The 20,912-nt window shown below is 44.7% G+C and overlaps 1 protein-coding gene across 2 annotated transcripts in view; it reads right to left on the bottom strand.

Annotated features, from left to right (window-relative positions):
• Positions 1-20,912, bottom strand: part of RIN2 (Ras and Rab interactor 2) — a 126,754-nt gene that overhangs the window by 73,742 nt on the left and 32,100 nt on the right. Inside the window, exon 1 of one of the 2 annotated variants that reach the window (XM_053247248.1) lies at positions 4,656-4,902. The exons of the other annotated variant lie outside the window; for it this stretch is intronic. Coding sequence (XP_053103223.1) covers positions 4,656-4,742 — 87 coding nt within the window. The 5' untranslated portion in view covers positions 4,743-4,902. Of the gene's footprint in view, positions 1-4,655; positions 4,903-20,912 lie in introns of those variants that run through there. 2 annotated transcript variants of the gene reach the window in all.

Here is a 20,912-nt window from a genome sequence, read left to right as displayed (position 1 = left end):
TGGACAAGGGTCAAGAGGACAAGTGGTAGGCCTCACCGCTCCAAGCAGCTTGTCCACATCATCAGGAGTCACAAACTGAAATTGATCCAGTCGAATCGTACAAGAGGACTTGTCAGACACCTCCAGTTCAGACATCAAATTAATTGTGGAGTCTCCATCTAAGTCGGCCCGAATCCGAGAGATTTTGTCTGCGAAAAATTAATTAAACACACCACAGCAGGTAACTGATGCTTCCATATTCTGGTTCAAGGGAGAGGGGGCAGATACTAGTCCCCTCACAATCCTGAACAACTCCGCCGGACGTGAACTCGCAGAGGCAATACGGGCAGAAAAGAACCGCTTCTTTGCCGCATGTATCGCCTGAGCATAGATCTTTAAATGTGCTCCATGTCTTAATCTGTCGGATTCGAGTCGGGTTTTTCTCCACTTGTGCTCCAGTCACCTACCTTGCCGCTTCAGCCCCCGTAGATCTTCCGTAAACCAAACCAATTTTGAAGCAGGTCGGGGGGATGCTTAGGAGCAATCGTGTCTACTGCCCTGGTGAGCAAGTTGTTCCAGTTCTTAACTAGGGCATCAACAGGATCACCAGCAGAGCCAACACTGAATCCCTCTAAGGCTTCTTGGAATCCTACCGGATCCAGTAACCTCTTCGGGCGGACCATTCTAATAGGCCCCTCGCCCCTGCGAAAGTGGAAAGCAGTTGTAAGTCCAACCTTAACCAGATAGTGGTCCGTCCATGACAACGGGGAGCTCGTAGGAGTCCCCACCCACGGAACACCACCCTGATCAGAATAAAAGACCAAATCAAGCATGTGACCTGCAATATGCGTTGATCCAGAGACCGCTTGGGATAGGCCCATAGTCGTCATGGCCGCTATGAACTCCTGAGCTGCCCCAGACAAATTGGTCCCAAAATGAACATTGAAGTCCCGCAGCACCAAAAGTCTGGGAGACTCCAACGCAAGTTCCGCGACCAGGTCCGTGAGCTCAGTAAGGGATTCCGTTGGGCAGCGGGGCGATCGGTACACCAACAGAAGTCCCAATCTATCCCTGGTCCCCAAACTCAAGTACACACATTCAATATGGTCCAATACCCTGACAGGGACCCTGGTAAGGGAGATGTTATCCTTATAGACGACAGCCACTCTACCTCCCCGCCCATGTCCCCTCACCTGCTCCTCTACAGAATATCCTGGAGGGAGAAGCTGGGACCAACCTGGGCCACTAGCCTCCCCCAACCAAGTCTCAGTAATACACATCAGGTCGGCCCCTTCATCCATGATCAAATCATGGAAGAGTTCAGATTTATTTTGGACCGACCTGGCATTGCAGAGGAGCAAGGTAAGGTTATGTGGGATGTTGGCAGTGCTCCCCGAGGTCAAAGAGCTGTCCCCGAGGTCAGACAGCTGGAAAGGGGGACAGCTATTAGATTTCTGACCACCCTCCCCCTGGAACAGCCTGCTGACCTGCCGTTTCTTCTTCTATTCCCCACCACCACCACTGGAATAGCTGCCCCACATTCAACGAAGGCACTCCCTGACTCTCCATCTCCAGACAAACCCACACACATTGCAACTTCAACCCAACCTCAGCACAACTTAAAACTGATTAAACAGAAGCCCCACTGTTGAATGCCTCCCTCTATACAAATGGTTGGACAAAGTGTCCAGCCCTCGCCCTCGTTTCTCCCCCAAAGGGGCGACCCCCTTTGGTGTCACCCCTTTGGTGGCGGGCCCGCCACCACCGGCAGTCTTCCTATATAGGCTGAGCAGCAAGCTCAGCAGGTGGAACCAAGAAAAACCGCCCACTCACCCTTACAGCCCCAGTCCTGCAAAGCCTCTCCGCAAGCAGTCCTGGGGGGAGGCAGATGGCAACCAGAGAGGGCAGAAGAGAAGAGGTAGCCAGGCAGGCACCCCAGTCTCACACCCTGGGGAAGATGGTATCCTCTTCTCCCCCTCTCCAGCAGGCTTCTTCTCAACTCTCTACAAAATGCAACTAGAATTTGTGAAAAGGGACACTCAAATAACAAACAGACTACACAAAAGGCTGAGATGGTTATGTGCTGGGAACCTTCAGGATCTTAAAGCACAGAAGCAACAGCAGAGATAAGGACTGGCCTGGGAGGGCGAATGGGTGGAAGGAGGCCCTGCTCCTCCTCCCAGCTCATGTTCCTGTCGCACAGCACACAGAATCAACAGGGCAGATGGGAGCAGCTTCCTTTCTTAGCTCTCCCAGCCAGCTGCAGAGGAAGAGATAACAAATCAGGGGCTGCACGAAATTCTGGGCCACATGGCAATGCTAGCTAGAAAGGGCTGAGAGGGCAACAGCTTCCAGATCAGCAAACTCAGTGACAATAGCATAAGCAAGACACAGACTGCTTGATTTCTGAGGCAGGACCCTTCCACAAACAGTACTTCATCTGTATTGACCAGGGATGGAGCGATAAGGCCTGGACAAGGGGCGAGATGCTACATGGACTTCTTGAACTCAAAGGGAATCAATGACCAGCTGGATTCTCCCCTCACCTCAGCTGGGAGTGGGTATCAAGAAATAAATGGGAAGCGTTTGCCAGGTTTGGCAGCAATCTTCACAGACATGACAGTTCACAGCTTTCCTACCTCATAGGGGTGTGAAAAGCCCACAAAGAGGCTGGTACGCATTGCGGCGCCTCTGGTTGGACACGTGGAGGATCAGCAAGGCGCACCTCCATCGTTAATGCCATATTGAGCTGTGAGGCCAGATCAGTAGGAATATATTCACATGCACTCCATCTGGAGTGCAATAAATGGTAGTTTTTAATTTGCATAGTAGATCCCTTCCGAAGAGGTTTACAAGAGTGGTGTCACTTAACAAAAAAGCATGATCACAAGTAAGGGGACCCACTTGCACAGAAGTGGGGTGTGGGACTGGATGGGGTATCACTACTCCACCCATTTCCACAGCATTTACAACCTGTACAGATGGAGCCAGGGCAGCCATGTCCTCCATGTGCCAGGTAGACCAGGTTGCACCTGTATCCACTAACAGAAGTATTTCCCTTTTCCCTATTTCACATGATACAAAGGGATCAGATTGGTCAACAGTAAGCAAAGAAGCAGACAAAGTATCATAGTTGCAGACGTTACCCAAACCCTCTTCCCCGACCAGCAGGTCCTGAATACCGTTGAGTTTGAAGATGGTGGCTGCCTTATTGCCAGGAAGAGTTAGGGTCTGGGTACAAGCAAGGCCCTGGGCAGTTAGGGTACCGTTCCTCTGTGTGCAGTCAAGCCAGAAAAAACATCCTGGATATAAGTCTAGGGTGATAGGAAGCTGCCTAATTTATTTGGTGGAGATCTCAGAACTGTACAGTGAATTTCTGTCTCCTTCTGGCTGGCGTTCCCTGTGGCATGTAGACAGCAGCTAGGTCTGGATGTAGGGCCTTACACAAAGTTGCCAGGGTGACATCCTTTAATGGGGGGGGGGTGTTAACTGCTCTACAACAGCTCTGATTTCTTTGTTGAGCGCTATGGTGGCAGTGGACAATGTTGGATGCTGTCCAGAAGCTGTCTCACACGACTTAGTCTTAGCATGGGTCACCAAAGCAGGATCTTCCCAGGACTGGGCATCTGTGACAGCCAAGGCTTTCTGCTGTGGGTTGACAGGTAGGGCCAGTGGCGGAGGTGGAAATCATCCCTCTAACAAATCATCTCCCATACTAGGGTGTATTTTTCAGAGCATGATGGGGAGGGAGAGAAGGATACAAGGCAGCAGTATAAAGTGGGGCAGATGTGGGGGAGATGTGGGGGGGGGGGGGAGGGAAGAAGGGTTGCCAGGCAGGCATTCCTGGGGCGCCTTTTCAGGCTGTCTGAGGAATACCCACTTCATCAACCCATCGTCCCACTGATACCATGCATCCATCTGGCCCGGTTTATTGTCCTCTGGATTGTTCTGGAGATACATTAAGATCTCTCAAGTCAAAACTGCCTTCCTTCAGGAATTGCAGTCAAGGACCCACTTAGAAACATATTCAACTAACCTTTGCCCATAATTGCAACACATATAAACTACAGGAGTGTCACCCAAAGTGCACTAAAACTGACCTGAACCTCTTATCTCTACTAACCTGGACCTAGGTGCCTTTTCCTGAGACAGAAGGGGCAGGAATGAGTTTAAAATGCAGGGCATCCCCTGCCCAGAAACACAAGAGGTGAGGGAGACATGGTAGTGGTCTGCCACCCCAGCTACATACCCTGAGTAGAGATGGACCTTTTCCCCTGTTTTTCACGCAGAAAACTTCAGCCACATTAGCAACCCACTGAAGCACACCAGCATGGATATCCCCACTTTCCATCTGAGACACTTCCGGTCACAGCTGTGAGGCTTGCAGAAGGCTCATGGCATCTTGAGATAATCACATGGGTAGTTCTGGTCAACGGTTTATTCAATCACACGTGTACCAGGGCACAGCAAACAACCTAGTGCTGCGGGTAGCCCTGGGTGGCACAGGACGGACAAAAAGGGAAATTTGCACTTAAACATTCATTCTGCCTACCCTGTCCACCCTTTCCTGGGTGGTGTTCTAATTTTGAACCAGCTCTCACCTGCTAATGGCCAAGACCAACTTGGTCAAATTGCTTGAGGTTGGACCCTCCATGGATAGCAAAAATGGCACTTACAGCTGAAGGGTGTGTCCCTTCAGAGTTCTGGTTCCTCCCACTTCTGACAGCAAATTGATGGAGAAATTCTGGGAATTCTGGGTTCATTTAATGAGCAGAGACCAACACCATCCATCAGGTTCAAGCTTTATTGATCACAGCATGCCAGGTGTCTCTCTTCTAAAAGCACACGCTTAGGCTTTTGGCAAGAGCCTTTTATACTGATTACTTACAGGCTATAGGATTGAGTACAGAGCCTATCAGGGGCCAAGGTTTCATGGTATATACACCAATCATACTAGTACAAGCAGAATAAAGCTTAGCCACTGGTAGAGAAGGTGAACCAATTACAGGGCAGAAACCAGCAATAATGCACCAATCAGCTTTAGTTATGCTTATAACTAGTCAGGGCAGGGCAAGCTGAAGTCAACATGTGTCTATCTCTACTCAAGTGGGGCAGAGTATTGTTTCCAAGAAAAGGGGCCCTTGTAACAGCTGTGAGCAGAAACATGCGACCTTTAGGACTCATGTAGGCTACTTATAAAGCCTACTCTGGGAAAAGCAGAAGCAGCTTGAGATGAGCAAGCTTTTCTAAATAGAATATTTAGCCTTTCCCCCCTTCAAACTAACTAACAAGAGGAGGGGAGATTTTGAGGGTCTGGTTTCTCTTTAATGGATAAGTAGTCTCTCTGTGTGTGTCTCATTTGCCAGGGCTAGCATTTATTTATTATTATTATTTATTAGATTTCTATACTGCCCTTCCAAAAATGGCTCAGGATGGTTTACACAGAAAAAATAATAAATAAGATGGATCCCTGTCCCCAAAGGGCTCACAATCTAAAAAGAAACATAAGACACACATCAGCAACAGTCACTGGAGGTACTGTGCTGGGGGTGGATAGGGCCAGTTTCTCTCCCCCTGCTAAATAAAAGAGACTCACCATGTTAAAAGGTGCCTTTTTGCCAAGTTAGCAGGGATTGCCAAGTTATCAGGGGCTAGCAAAATCCATTGTTTTTGTTTGTCCCTGCCTGGAGGGGATAGAGTCACCTAGTGCTGGGGTAGGCCCCACATTCCTTTGACCCAGGTCTCAGTTTGAAGCCTTCTCTCTACATAAGAGGTGAAGGCCCGAGAGCATAGCAAACAGGGATAGCAAATAGGACATTGGAGTTTTGCAGGAGTTTAGTGGGAAGTATGTAGGGGAGCCTGGAACATGCCTGTGATCACAAGAAGCCCGGTGGAGAAGAGAGGGTAAGTACAAATCCCTCCCTCATATTCTTGAGAAAGGCTGTTTGGACAGTTAAATAGCTGACCATTACAGCTGAGACCTATCCTTCTAATAAACTATCTCTAAATACTGTAAACAGCCAACAAAACCAGTGTGAAGATAGAAAGTCAGAAGGGGAGGGGGCACTTCCCAGTGTACTGCACAGAGTGCCACATTCCACAAGATTGTGGAATGCGCTCCCTGCTGAGATACGATCCTCCCCATCTCTGGCAATTTTTAAAAAACACCTGAAAACTCATCTTTTCGCCCAAGCTTTCTCAGCTTTTTAAATTTTTTAGGTTTTAATCTCTGGTTTCTTTTAAGTTTTTAATTCTTTAAGTTTAATTCTTTTAAGTTTTTGTATTTGTTTTTAACTTGTTTTATGCTATTGTTAACCACCCAGAGACGAAAGTTGGGGCAGTGTACAAATTTGATAAATAAATCAATAAAATGTATGACTATTTGCCCCATGGGAGAAAGTCATTAGTGTGTGCTCGGTGCAAGGAGCTCTTGGCTCTCAGGGAACAAGAGGCATGCGGACGAGACCTTCAGGGACGTGGTAGAGGCATCCCACTCCAGGGCTGATAGCTCCTCTGCTGTCAGGGAGAATGAAGGTCTCGGGCAAGGAGGACATCGGTCTGAGGAAGAGGGAAATGCTCCTTTAGAAGGGACCCCTTTTGTGGAAGATGAGCCCATGTCCTCTTGTGCAGGGGATACTCCTCTGGGGGGTGGGGGCCTCCTTGTAGTGGGTGACTCTAATGATAATTAGAGGTATAGAGAGATGGATTTGTGACCCGTGTGTTGACCGCACAGTGACTTGCCAGGCCTGGTGCGAAGGTTGTGGACATCACACAGCATCTAGATAGGCTCTTAGGCAGTGCTGTGAGAGAACCAGCATGGCTTCTGCAAAGGTAAATCTTGCCGCACGTAACTTTTGGCATTCTTTGAGAGTGTAAACAAGTGTGTGGATAAGGGTGATCCAGTTGACATAGTATACCTGGACTTCCAAAAAGCTTTTGACAAAGTTCCTCATCAAAGACTCTTGAGAAAACTTAGCAGTCTTGGGATAAGGGGACAAGTACATATGTGGATTGCTAACTCGTTGAAAGACATGAAATAGAGGGTAGGTATAAATAGAGAGTTTTCACAATGGAGGGAAGTAAGAAGTGGGGTCCCCCAGGGATCTGTATTAGGACCAGTGCTTTTTAATTTATTCATAAATGATCTAGAAGTAGGGGTAAGCAGCGAGGTGGCCAAATTTGCAGATGATACCAAACTCTTTTGGGTAGTGAAATCCAAAATGCATTGTGAGGAGTTCCAAAAGGATCTCTCCAAACTGGGAGAGTGGGTGACAAAATGGCAAATGCGGTTCAGTGTTGGCAAGTGTAAAGTGATGCACATTGGGACGAAAAACCCCAACTTCAAGTATATGCTGATGGGATCTGAGCTGCCAGTGACTGACCAGGAGAGGGATCTTGGGGTCGTGGTGGATAGCTCGTTGAAAGTGTCGACTCAATGTGTGGCAGCTGTGAAAAAGGCCAATTCCATGCTAGTGATCATTAGGAAGGGGGTTGAAAATAAAACTGCTAATATTATAGTGCCTTTATACAAAACTATGGTGTGGCCACACTTCGAGTACTGCGTACAATTCTGGTCACCACATCTAAAAAAGGACATTGTAGAATTGGAAAAGGTGCAGAAGAGGACAACCAAGATGATCAGGGACCTAGAGCACTTTTCTTATGAGGAAAGGCTACAACACCTGGGGCTATTTAGTTTAGAAAAAAGACGACTGCAGGGAAACATGATAGAGGTCTCTAAAATCATGCATGGTGTGGAGAAAGTGGATAGAGAGAAATTCTTCTCCCTCTCCCATAACACTAGAACCAGGGGTCATCCCATGAAATTGATTGCCAGGAAATCTAGGATCAACCAACGGAAGTACTTTTTCACACAACGCATAATCCACTTGTGGAATTCTCTGCCACAAGATGTGGTGACAGCCAACAACCTGGATGGCTTTAAGAGGGGTAGTCGGAGGGCTATAGGCCACCTCCAGCCCTCAAAGGCAGGATGCCTCTGAGTACCAGTTGCAGGAGAGTAACAGAAGGAGAGAGGGCATGCCCTCAACTCCTGCCTGTGGCTTCCAGCAGCATCTGGTGGGTCACTGTGTGAAACAGGATGCTGGACTAGATAAGCCTGAGCCTGATCCAGCAGGGCTGTTCTTATGTTCTTACTCACAGGTGAAAGAGGATAGTGGAATTTTCCTTCATCACAGGGAAGTTCAGCATATTTGTGTAGATTAGGCAAGGCCAACTATCACTAACTCTAAAGGCACAGTAAACTGAAAACTGCAAGTAGTGGAGCAGATAGTGGATGGTATTGTTTTCCTACAAGCATGAAAATTGGCATGAATGCCATGTAAATCACAATTATTAATATATTTTATTTTTATTTTATGGAATTAAGCATCATTATTTGCAACAGAACACTTTTTGTGAACTGGAACTAATATCTGAATCATAATGCGGCAGCAAGGCTGGTCTCCGGGGCAACCCGGAGAGACCATATTATGCCTGTTTTGAAACAGCTGCACTGGATGCCGATATGTTTCCGGGCAAAATACAAAGTGCTGGTTATTACCTTTAAAGCCCTGAAAGGCTTAGGTCCAGGTTACCTTAGAGAGCGCCTTCTTCGGTCTGATCCCCACCGCACGCTAAGATCATCTGAGAACGTCCGGCTCCAGTTGTCACCAGCTCATCTGGTGGCGACTCAGAGGCGGGCCTTCTCTGTAGCTGCTCCTGTACTGTGGAATGCGCTCCCTGTAGACCTGGCCTTCCAGTGCTCTTAAATTGTTTTAAAGGGTCTTTGATGTTTGTGAACCACCCTGAGCTATTTTGTAAGGGCGGTCTATAAATCAAATAAATAATTACTAATGTAATATTACATATTACAGTGATTATATTACTACTAGTATTTTTAAGCCCGTTATAATAACGGGCGCTAGCCTTCTTTTCCCCCTTTAAGTGTTCTTCATCTCTTTTCCCCTGTTTTTGTGTTTGTGTGTGTCCCTATTTTTTTTTGTCTCCTGACTGTCTGTCTCTCTTTCTCTCTCTCTTTCTCTCTCTCTCCTTGTTTGCCTTCCCTCTCAACAAAGTCTGGTGCTCTCCGTTGAAGCGGTGACCGTTAGTCTGCTTGGCTGCTGCGCGCTGCCGTTATTTATTCAGCCTGCTTTCCCGCCCTTGGCTGGTTGGGGTGGGGGGGGGAGTTTTCTGACACAGTGATTGGTTGTCCGGGGAGAGGGAGAAGGAATGGTGGCTGCTTTCTGCTCCATGGGTTGGGCTGACAGGGGATTTTTGAAGTGCATGTGAAACTGTTCCTTTTTTTTTTTTTTGGCCCAGACATGGGTGGCCATGAATCTACCGATTCCCTCTGTGACAGTCGCCGCTGCCGACCGTCCTCCCAACCTCCCAGCTGCCCAATTTCTCCATTCCTGCTCTGGCCTGGGTGATCTTTAAACATAATCATAGCAGGAGAGAGGAGCTCGCTAGCAGAGCTCCTCTCTCTGCAAAGCCTCTTCCCAAACTGGCGCTTTGGGCGCAAAGGACGCCTATTGCGTCCTTTGCGTCCATAGCGGCAGTATGGGCAGAGGCTTTGCACAGAGAGGAGCTCTGTTTGCGAGCTCCTCTCTCCTTCTCTGAATATGCATTTTTCCGGGTAAGGAGAACTCGGGCATCTGGGAGGGAGGGAGGGCAGTCGGCGGCGGCGGCAGCCGCGGCGGCAAATTCATGGGCCAATTTGGCCCTTAATAATGTGGGGGGGAGCGGGAATGGAGGAATCGGGCAGCTGGGAGGGCGGGAGGGCGGTCGGTGGCGGCGTCCGCGGCGGGAATTGCATGGGCCAATTTGGCCCTTAATAATGTGGGGGGGAGCGGGAATGGAGGAATTGGGGAGCTAGGAGGGCGGCGGCGGCTGTCTCAGAGGGTAGTGGCAATTCAGACTATTTTGGGCAACGTGGCGGCCGTATCTTTCTTGGCGGTTCTGGGTATGCGCTCCGCGCATGCCCAGAACTGCTGAGAAAGACACGGGCAGCACAGGCGCACACTCTAGGGAATTATTATAGAGGATATGGTTCAACTTAACTAGTTATACAAGTTACAAGCATAGGTATAATATATGGCAAAGTACAGAAATAGTGGGGTGGGGAGAGAACCTTAATGGTTTCATGAAATAAAAAGGAAAGACATTGGATAGCTTTCTAATTCAAGCATGTGCAGCTACACAGTCCAGTGCAGTTGAGACCACTTTTGAAACATTTATACCTTCCTTTGCAGTCAGCTTTGCAGGCACATTTAGTAATTTCTTTGCAGCATTCCATGACAGGTGGAAGTGTTGTCCAAAGGATTTTCCATGTACCTTGCTGTTTTTTCCATCCCCATTCAACAGGACTCTATGTTTGGTTTGCATGCAGTTGTGATACGCAGCCCACTTTGAGTGCAATAAGAGGAAATCCTTAGTTGGCAGAATATCAAAATATGATCTCTATTTCCTTGCAAAAAGTTAGTCTTGTATCATTCACATGCATAGCTGTGCTACCTCTGTTATACATGATTACCACAAACCTCTCTAAGATGTGGAGATCTTGGTCTTCAATCACTGCCAGACACGGACTCCATTTTATAAACACACTGGACACATCATCAAATACATTCCATGCATGCCACACAGACTTCTTGCCTTTGCCACAAAATGATGATAGGGTATCACACCCAGTAAATAAGTGAAAGGGTAGTCCACTAATTTTTTTCAGGTCCTAGTGAGTGTGCGATTTTGTGGACAGGAATCCATCAGTACTTTGCATGCCTCCCAGGAGAAACCCACATGGTCTAAAAGCCAAGCTCCTTGAGTGATGCAGAACTGATGTGACAATGACAATGATGTCTTGTGTTAGGTGTGCATGGAACCGGTTTGGCTGGTTCAGTTCAAATCCAAATTGGATTCAAACCAACCTGGCCCAGTCCAATGTCCCCCTGAACTGAGTCTGGTTCAACAATCAAACCAGGCTGAACCAGTTTGGGGGTTATACTTGTGTAAAGGGGAATCCAGTGAGGTTCCCCGATTACAAGAACAGGGGGTGGGGGACCCTTTCAGGGGTAAGGGGTGGGCGGGTGGGGGCGGGAAGCAAGTCAGCAAGCTGCTTATCTGGCTGGGGTGGGTGCCAGTGCTGCCGCTCACAGCTGTTCGCCCTCCTGGCAGCCCCAAGCAGCGCACTCCCCCCTCTTTTACCAAACCACCAGCTGCGTAAGCAGCAGTGTTCCCTCTAAGGCATGCACATGTGTTCATGCTCACAAGTTTTCTGATGTCCGCTCAGTTAAATTTAGTTCCCATTGAGGTTCCGTTCTGGAAGGCTCCATTCTGAATGGATATGCTCACACACTACCTTGATACTGCCGCTCAGAACAAAACGCATTCTGCACACAAATGAAAAAGATGAGAAACACACTGGTAAGCAACTTACTTATTTGCTCATCACCACACCTGACTCCCCTATTGTGCTGAATCAGTTTGCCTGAACCAGGCCTGGTTCGGTTTGATCCACGAGCGGACAAACTGGCCCCAGTTCAAGGCAAAACATTTTGGCACGAACTGCTCATGCACACCCCTAGGCTGCATCATTTGCTTTGATTAAAACATTCTTGCAATCCAGTGTTACTGCATTTTTGACATGGACAAATGTGTGTCAGTCTCTTCATGTAAGCAGGGGAGCCAAATTATCTTGGCAGATATTTTGGTTACTTAAGACATTTTCTCCTTCGGTTACAAAAATTGTTTTGTCGGTGCTGAATCCTGCTGTCTTGTCTGCTAAAAAGTGGGAAAGCACATTCTTGTTGCTAGAATCTCTTAAGAAGCTTCTCCAGTCCTTCCGTGCTGTGTTGCTTCCTGCTACCCTTCTCCTGAGACCTTTGCCTTGGGTACACTTTGTCTCTGTTTTCAGGTTCGCCCACAAATACAGTATTGCATCTTTTTTACTTTCTACTGTATGCCTGCAGTTCAGGAAGAAACTCGGCATAGTTATCATCAAAAGGTAATACCTGTTTTCTGTGGTGGTAAGGTATTCACCAGTGCTGACCCATCTACTATGCTGGTATCTGCTTCAAGGATTTTGATCAATTGAGATTTCTCACAGGTGTGAAGAAATTGTCACTGAGTGTGCTACATACTGAAAAAATTATACTGAAAAAATTATTGCAGCTACATCTGTCTGTTCTGACATGAGATAATGATCTTTCATTGCAGCCTGTGGAGCAACAACCTGCTGTTCGAAGAAACACAACTTGTTTTTCTTAACTGGATGGATAGAAGAAGTTTCCATCTTCATAGTCTAGTCCTAGCATGAATGGCTTGAACTGTTCTTTACCTTTGTTGTAGTGTGTAAAAAAATCATGCCCACACAACCGCGATCTGCGATATCTGTGGAGAACAAGTAGGTCTGTTGATGATTATGTAAAGGTTGCCCCATTTCCAGGATAACATTATTGAGCTTACACTCTATCAGAGAATACTTGTTGAGCTCATCCACAGTCTTTGTAGTGACTGCTGCTTTTCACTAAATCTTTGCTACCTGAAAGTCTCATATTCAATCACTAGATGGCTCATCTCATGTCCAGCAGTCATCCATTGCCCATTTGTTGATGGATGCTTAGTAATCCCAATTGCTCCTCCATCACTCTTGACTTTAATTTCCTGCTCATGTGCTTGATTAAGTGGCAGAGCTGAGTATTTCCTCTCAGATTTGTGAACCCCAAAACTGCCTTTGTGAAAGTGCTCAGCTACCTGTGAGTATAGGGTTTTTTAATGAGATCATGTCTCTGAAGTGGATAAGAATCCAATGGGAATAGTTGGTTCTTGTTAGCCAATTTTTTTTAATCAATTCAGATAATGCCTCATGGTGCAGAACAAAGTTTGCTTCTCTAAATGACCAAATAAGGTTGAGGATGGTCAGTTCTATACCAAGTATCAGATACCAGAACTGAAATTGTGGACTTTCAAGTTTACACTTCTCACATCATGTTTCAAAGGCCATGATACAGCCTATCGTACCCTCAGGATAATACTGGCTATATGTTCTGTTCAAAAGTGTACACTAACTGCATGCTATGATCTGATGCACTTGTCATGTTTTTGCTACATTTGAGGCTGTCAGAAATGAATCTGCAGTACCAGATGACACTATGCCTGCTACGACAAGGGCTGCAACCTAACCAATGTCTTGCAGCAAATTTCCAATTGATTTCAATGCAACCATTTCAATATGTAACCCTCCAAACATGACAAACTTGTCCTCTCCATATGATCTGGGCATTGCCACTGGATTTGTTTGGCAATAGCAAAGAGCAATTTGTCAGCAGCCATTATAGGAGTTTGTCTTGGGATTAAGAGTTCAACTGTCTCCTGTATCTTATTCAAAACATGTTTTAAACTAGCTACTGAATGGGCCTGCTCACGTAGCAGAGGAAGTAGTGATTGTTGAGTGGTGTGAGGAGAAACATTCAAACCCCCACAGTCAGTGTATGCTCTGGTGGTCAGCCCAAGAGATTATCTGGAGATGTAAAGTTGAGTTCAAAAAACAAATAATGATTTATTAAGAAACTAAAACATCACAGACTGAAAGAGAGCCATCGAACAACATACACAAACAGGCACTAGCCTTCAACAACAACTGAACAGTTCTAACTGACCCTTAACTCAACAAGTTGTTGTGCCATTGAGTCAGTGTCGACTCCTGGCGACCACAGAGCCATGTGGTTTTCTTTGATAGAATACAGGAGGAGTTTACCATTGCCATCTCCTGCACAGTATGAGATAATACCTTTCAGCATCTTCCTATATTGCTGCTGCCCGACATAGGTGTTTCTCAAAGTTTGGGAAACATACCAGTGGGGATTTGAACCAGCAACCTCTTGCTCCCTAGGCAAGTTACTTCCCCGGTGCGCCATTAGGTGGCGCAAGACAGAGCTATTAATCAAATCAAATCTCTTTATTTCGGTCAGCAACCAGCATGAGATTAAAACAATTGTAGAAGAGAAGACAATCAAACTTCTACTACAAACAATAAAACCAAATAAATTTTAAAAGACAGACCTATTAACATCTCATCATGCCTCTAGTGGCCAGAAGAGGTTACTACAGCTGTAAACCCCTGGAGACCGGTAGAGGGCAGTATATAAATGTATTAAATATACAATAAATACACAAATAAATAAGAGCAATGCTTTAGAATTCCCCCTAACACTCCTCCTTCTTATTGCTCAAGCACTGATCAACAGCTCCCATAATCTCTCACAATGCAATAAAATTATCTCTTAGATGTGCTCACAAAACCATTGCCAACATCTTCTCCATTGGGCAGTATTTCAACTCCATGAGACCCTTTTCTTGTACCTTATATACATAATGGTATTTTGTATCAATATGCTTTGCTCTGGATTTTATCTTTTCCATTTGTGAAAGCAAAATACAACTTTGATTGCACTCAACAATTCAGTTGGTTTTGGTTCATCAGCTCCAAAGTCTTGCAACCATGTGTGTATCCATGCCATTTCCTGACAAACCTGAGCGAGTATTACATATTCCGCTTCCGTAGAGGGAAGAGCAACAGTATTTTGCTTTTGACTGCACCAATTAAACGCTCCACCTCCATAAAATAACAGGTATCCACTTGTGGATTTAGGATCTCTTCTGTCTTCTACCCAGTCTGCATTCACATAATCCACTTGTCTAGGATTACTATTTGCTGGCAATCTCACTTTTAGATTATCTGTACCTTAAGGTGCCTACCCAGTCTTTTAACTGCAATGCAGTCAGTTTTGGTGGGTGTACTCACTTTCCTGCTTAAAATTCCCACAGCTCCAGCAATGTCTGGTCTTGTTACTGTGGCAATATACAGAAGTTGCCCAATTGTTTTCCCATTGTCTGGAAGAAGCTCGCTGCTTACATCTTGCTCAAAGTAATTCACTTCAATTGGAGTGCTGACTTCCTTGGCATCTATAATATCTAGACATTCTAAGAAGTCTTTTATCTTTTGTTTCTGATTAAGAAAACAACCTCCATCTTGTTTTCTTTCTATTTGTATTCCAAGATAATATGAAATGTTCCCCAATTGCTTTACTTCTATTTTTTGTTTAAATGCTTTACATCACCATTGTCTCTGCTTTGACATCAATTAAATAATCAACATGTTAGTATGTAAGTTCATCTATTATTTCTAAACCTTGAATATAGACAAGAGTCAGCTTTTACTTGAATAAAACCTTGTTTAACCAACAACTGATTTAGCTTTGTATTCCAGGCTCCTGCTGCTAGCTTTGGACCACAAATATTCTTTTGGAGCTTACACACAAGTTCCTCCTTATCAGGTTCCTTGAATCCTGGCACTTGCTCCATGTGAGTGTCATCCTTTAATATCACCATGCCCTTAGTATCACCATGCCAAAATGCAATTTTGACATTTTCCTCGCTGCTGCGATGCAGAGCAGCATTCTTATAGAAGAGTGTTTTACTAGTGGGGCAAATGTTTAATCATAAGCCTCACCATATTTCTGAGAATAGAAAAAGCAAGCTACTAGCTTTGCTTTATAGCGACTGACATCTCCTTCTGCATAATGCTTTACTTTGAAAACCCATTTGCAACATATAGACTTTCTGGTAGGTTCTTTAGTTTTTATAATTCTCAATTTCCAGCTTTTAAAATTTTAATTTGAAACATAATTCTGATTGTGGTTTTAGCCTGACTTTTAACTTGTTTAGTTAATTTGGTTAAATTTTATGACTTTTATTTTACATTGTTCCTATTTTATTGTTGTGAGCCACCCTGAGCAGTAGTGTACTTGGGGGCGGGGGGGGGTGCTCTCTAAGGTAGCCTGAACCCAAGCTGTTCAGGGCTTTGAAGGTAATAACCAGCACTTTGTATTTTGCTCAGAAACGTATCAGCAACCAGTGCAACTGTTTTAGAACAAGCATAATATGGTCTCTCCAGTGACCCCAAAGACCAGCCGGGCTGCCGCATTTTGAACTAACTGAAGTTTCTGAACTACTTACAAAGGCAGCCCCACATAGAGAGCATTGCAATAGTCAAGCCAGCACAGGAAGATCTAACTCATCCCTCAAATTCCAATCCTACACAATGAGCTTGCTTGGATTCAGCTTCAATTTGTTATCCCTCATTCAGCCCATTAGTGCCTGCAGGCAGATTTACACATTTATACATTTTTGTTGTTGCAAAATCAAGTATTCTATATCCTTTACATCCTGGTGCAAAGCCAACTAATATCCCTTCCTCACACAGTTGAATTTGGTTCTTTAGACTATCACGTAGACATCTGCTTTTGAGCCAAAAACTCTAACATGCTCCATATTAAGCTTCTTCCCATACCACAATTCAAATTGTGTGACCTTTATAAATTTAGTAGGCAATCTGTTTTGTTGAGAAGTAGCAGTCATAATTGTCTCTCCCCAAAATTTACTGTGTTAACTGACCAAGAAAGACCTATTAACTTCTCATCATGCCTCTAGTGGCCAGAAGAGGTTACTGCGGTGCTAAGAGCAATGCTTTAGAATTCTCACTTCTAACAGTGATATAATGCTGATTTCAAACTGTTTACTTCTTTCTCTGTGCTGCAGGCAACACTGTCTACCTCTTCCAGGAGGCTTATCTTCTCTAGCCATTCTGTGTCCATATGTAGGATGTCCCTGCAGAGTGACAAGCCACATAACACTACAGGACAGGAAGATATCACTTTAGGAGGAGTTGATGAGGAGTTGACCAGCTTACTTTGGACAGTAAGCTGGTCTGGTATCAAGGAGTTCATAAACCTTCTTTGCTTTGCATCTTGAAGTTATTGTGACTCTCATGCATCACCTTTACAATTTACAGCCGCCCAGAGACGTAAGTTTGGGCGGGGTATGAATTTAATAAATACATAAATAAAAATAAATAAGTAAATTGGTGCCTGGGTGTGTGAGGTAAAGTGCATAGGATTTTTTGGGTGCCTAAGGTTACTTTCTAAAACCATAAACATATTACAACATATATACCAAATCTCAGGTTTGTATTACAATGTGAACGATTCTGATATTACATTTTATATGTTCATTATTAGCCGCTGTATTGGATTTTTGGTGCAACCCTCCCTCCCTGTTTTCTGGGAAAAGGAGTATCTGAAAATATTTCTGCCAAATCTCATGCTTGTAGGATTATTTTAATGATTCAGCTTATTTTGGGCATTTATCTGCTCCACTAAAGGCAGGGGTAACAAGAATCAGAGCAGTGGCCTTTCCGCTTGCTATTTCTGGCATGAGGGAGCTTTTCACCTGAACTGGAGACTGCGAATGAGACCTTGGGAACTTTTGGGAGGGCTGGGAGGTTGTGAATGGGATGCAGGATTGCCATGAGGATGCAAATGGAATGAGAGGCCAGAAATGGGCTCCAGACCGGCCCCCACAGGCAGTTGGAAGAGAGGCTTGGAGGAAGAAGGAGTCCCCGTTGCTGCCTCCACCACAATCCCTGCTTCTGCAGCCGCCTCTGCAGAGATTTGAAAAGGCAAAATATGCCACTGCCTCATATGCAATCCCTGCTGTTCCAGCCACCGCTGCTGTCATCTGTGGCAATTTTAGAAGGTAAAAATGTGCCACCTCTGCCACAATCCCACCGCTTCCAACAGCAATTTTAAAGGGTAAAATGCTGACTCCTTTCCCCTTCCTCCCTCCAACCCAAGCCCTTTACTTGTAAAGGGGAATCTTGCTAGATTCCCCTTTACAAGTATGGCCGTGGCCGAACCCTGACCCATGGATACACAAGTCTTTCTCCACCCCTAACCCCTGCATATGTTGAGGTTGGGCACCTATTCGGACCAGGGATAAACAAAACCGCGAGTGCTGAAACTGCAGATAACGAGGTTTGCCCATCCTGGGATTTGAGCTCCTGTCCCAAAGAGAAGCCTTGAGTTCAGTTTAAAACAACACTGGGTCCATAACACAACATTTACTCCCCCAATAAGCACATACACAAGAATAGTACAATGAAGTCATGCTTGAACTTTGGCTAGATACCCAACATATATGACAGACTTGTAAAGGGTAGTCTCTTATTCCTGCATCCGAAAGACATCTTGTAAGGGAACCAATTGTGCCTGTTCTTGCTTGCCTGTATTAGTAGCACTGCAAGGTTAGACTCTCTTATCAAAATCATGCTTAGTTTTTAACAGCCACCTGCAAAGGTTTTGCCACCTTTGGATTGCACCAATACTTCTCTGTGTTCTATTATGGGGGGGAAACAAATTTTAAAATGACACATTGAGGTTGTACATATGGCCCTTTACTGAAGCAAGGAGGGCAGGTGTGAAGTCAGAATAGCACCTACCTTTCCCCAAGACAATCTCTCCTATCCTTCTGGCCACACAGCTTGTACACCCACATGAACCACTGTCCCAGGAGCCACGCGGCCATCTGGAGGCTGGGAAAGCTCAGCCTGGCCTCCAGAAATCCCTAAATGCACCACGCGAGAAGCACATTGCATTGATGGCTTCTCCCTTGGGGAGGGGCCTGCTCACGCCCTCCCCCAAGTAAAAGCCAGGGCAAAAACCCTGGTCATCAGCTGCGCAGGCCTGGACAGGGCTGCTCATGTGAACAGCCTCCTTATATTGCATGTTACTGGACAATGTAAACTATGTTTTGTCTCACAGTAGCAAAGTTTCTCTCTCTCTCCAGTGGCCTGCATCCACTTTGGCATCTTAGTCATTTCCTTCCTATTTCAAAACAACCAAAGCACATTTATTTTTTAAAAGCCACCTTGTTCCAATACTTGGCAGACAACCAACATCATCAGCATAACTTAAGAGTTTCTGCTTGTGGGCTTTCCCTAAAAGCTGTGTAGTATCAGAGTATTTTAAGTATCACAGCAACCTGTCACTGCTTTGGGATATAAAATCGGGAATTTATTTTTAGCATTCTGTCTCTAACGCCAACAGCATATAAAGTTGAATTCTCATTAGAAAATAAGTGGCAGAGCAGAGGAATAAACAATTCAAATAATTGTAGATGAGGTATCAACAAGCAAAGCCAGGATCACTCAGTTAACTTAAACAGAAAGACTGAAATAGGAAATGGAAACTAGTTATTGTTACAGAGCAAGTGTAGAAATGGAATTAAACATCATCACTGAAGTGAAGAGGAGGTGTGGTTAAAATGTGGACAAGAACTGATATTATACTGTCAAAGCGCATCACAGACAGAGCATAAACTTAGAACAGCTCCACACTTTGCATGGCAGGCATGTGGTTTGCTTTGTATACGCCAGTGTTTCATGCAGTATGGATAACACACACCTTCATACACACATCGAGATCTTGACCTAACCCAGGTTCTCAGACATGTGTACATGGATGTTTAAAGACATGTGTTCTGTCTTTCTTTCAGTATGTTTCTGTAAACACTGGTGCAAGATCAGTGTATGTGAAGTACTAAGTAAAGATTGAATCTGCCTAGCAAACTCCCTAGGGGTAAAAAAATAATGCAAGAATTGTCTCATTGTTTTTCTCTTGCCTTCCTATTATCAATTAGCTTAAGAAACAGTTTTAGATTGTAGGTTCCTCAGAGCACGCATCTGTTTGTTTGCTACTCTGTAGAATACCATGTTAACTGGCAGTACTATATAATTAACATCCACCTAGAGCCCTTGAAAATACTTTCATAAGTTTTACTCACACAATCACGCCCCCCACCACCACAAGGGAATTTTCAGTATGTCACTCCACACTTCCCATTATCTTGATGCTGTGATATTTTGCTCCATCACTTCACTACTGGAGGAGAGAAATCTAGGTTTTGATTTCCAGCCCAACTCTACCACCAGTACAGCACATGGTACCCATTTCCTGCCCCTGCTGAGACAGTGGTGATGGTGGTGAGGCAAGGATAGGAAGCAGACACAGGCAGTGACCCAGACTCAGTCCAGAAACCTCAATGTGTTTACAGTCTGCGACCTACAGTTTTTCCTGCATGAGAGGAATGAACTGAATGCCTGAACAGCACTGCCCTACTGGCCAAACAAGGGAGCTGGTTTCAATCACCACAGCATAAGCCACTATTTCATAGCTGAAGTGGATTTAACCAAACTTGTGGTATTAAGCATGAAACCATTTAACCAATTAAAACTTCTATAAGGAGATGCTATATCATGTTTTAATATTTTATACACAACTTATGCCAATTAGTACGGTCTTGTAAATATATATAACTGACTTCTTAAATGTTGTTAACTTTTTACCGTAGCTTGGCCGAGCTCCATTCACAAATATGTTATGCATTGAACAAATTAAAGGCTTATTTTTCCTTTGTTTCAGATCAGAAAGCTAGTTCTAAATTTTAAAAAATGCACTAGACTGGTGAGATCACCTGCCTCAGAACAAAATCTACAGTAAGTCAGCAGCTCACACATAATTTCAAAGTTAAATTATGAATGCCCAAAATCAGAAAAGGTTTCAACACAAATTAAAAGCTTTCTAGGAACTCATTTTTAATCTTAGAAATTTAAGCTCTGTGTGTCTGTGTGTGTGTGTGTGTGTGTGTCTGTGTGTGTGTGTGTGTTCGTTCGTGTGTGCATGTGCACATGTACTCATACACAATGTGTACAGTTGCATTCTAACCTACTGGCTGTCATGAATAGCATGGATATATCTGCCCATTAAAAAAATACTTCTTTCAACACACACAACTGGAATATCTAGATTTCAGTGAAATCCAGAATCAAATGGATAGAATGAAATGTCAGAGTAGCACAGTGTTTACAAATGCAGATTTAACTTTCTCTTTACCAAAAAGGCCACAGCTTTCCACAGCATTGGATCAAAGAAAAGTGCATGACTTTGTTTATATTAGTCTGTTAAATTACAAATGCCTGAACTACAGAAAAACAGATTTCAGCTGTTCAAAAGCCAGGTTTCTTTATAGCAACTTTT

This window comes from Hemicordylus capensis, chromosome 4, assembly GCF_027244095.1.
Source record: "Hemicordylus capensis ecotype Gifberg chromosome 4, rHemCap1.1.pri, whole genome shotgun sequence".
Lineage (NCBI taxonomy): Eukaryota > Metazoa > Chordata > Lepidosauria > Squamata > Cordylidae > Hemicordylus > Hemicordylus capensis.
This window is presented reverse-complemented; position numbering and strand designations above follow the sequence as displayed.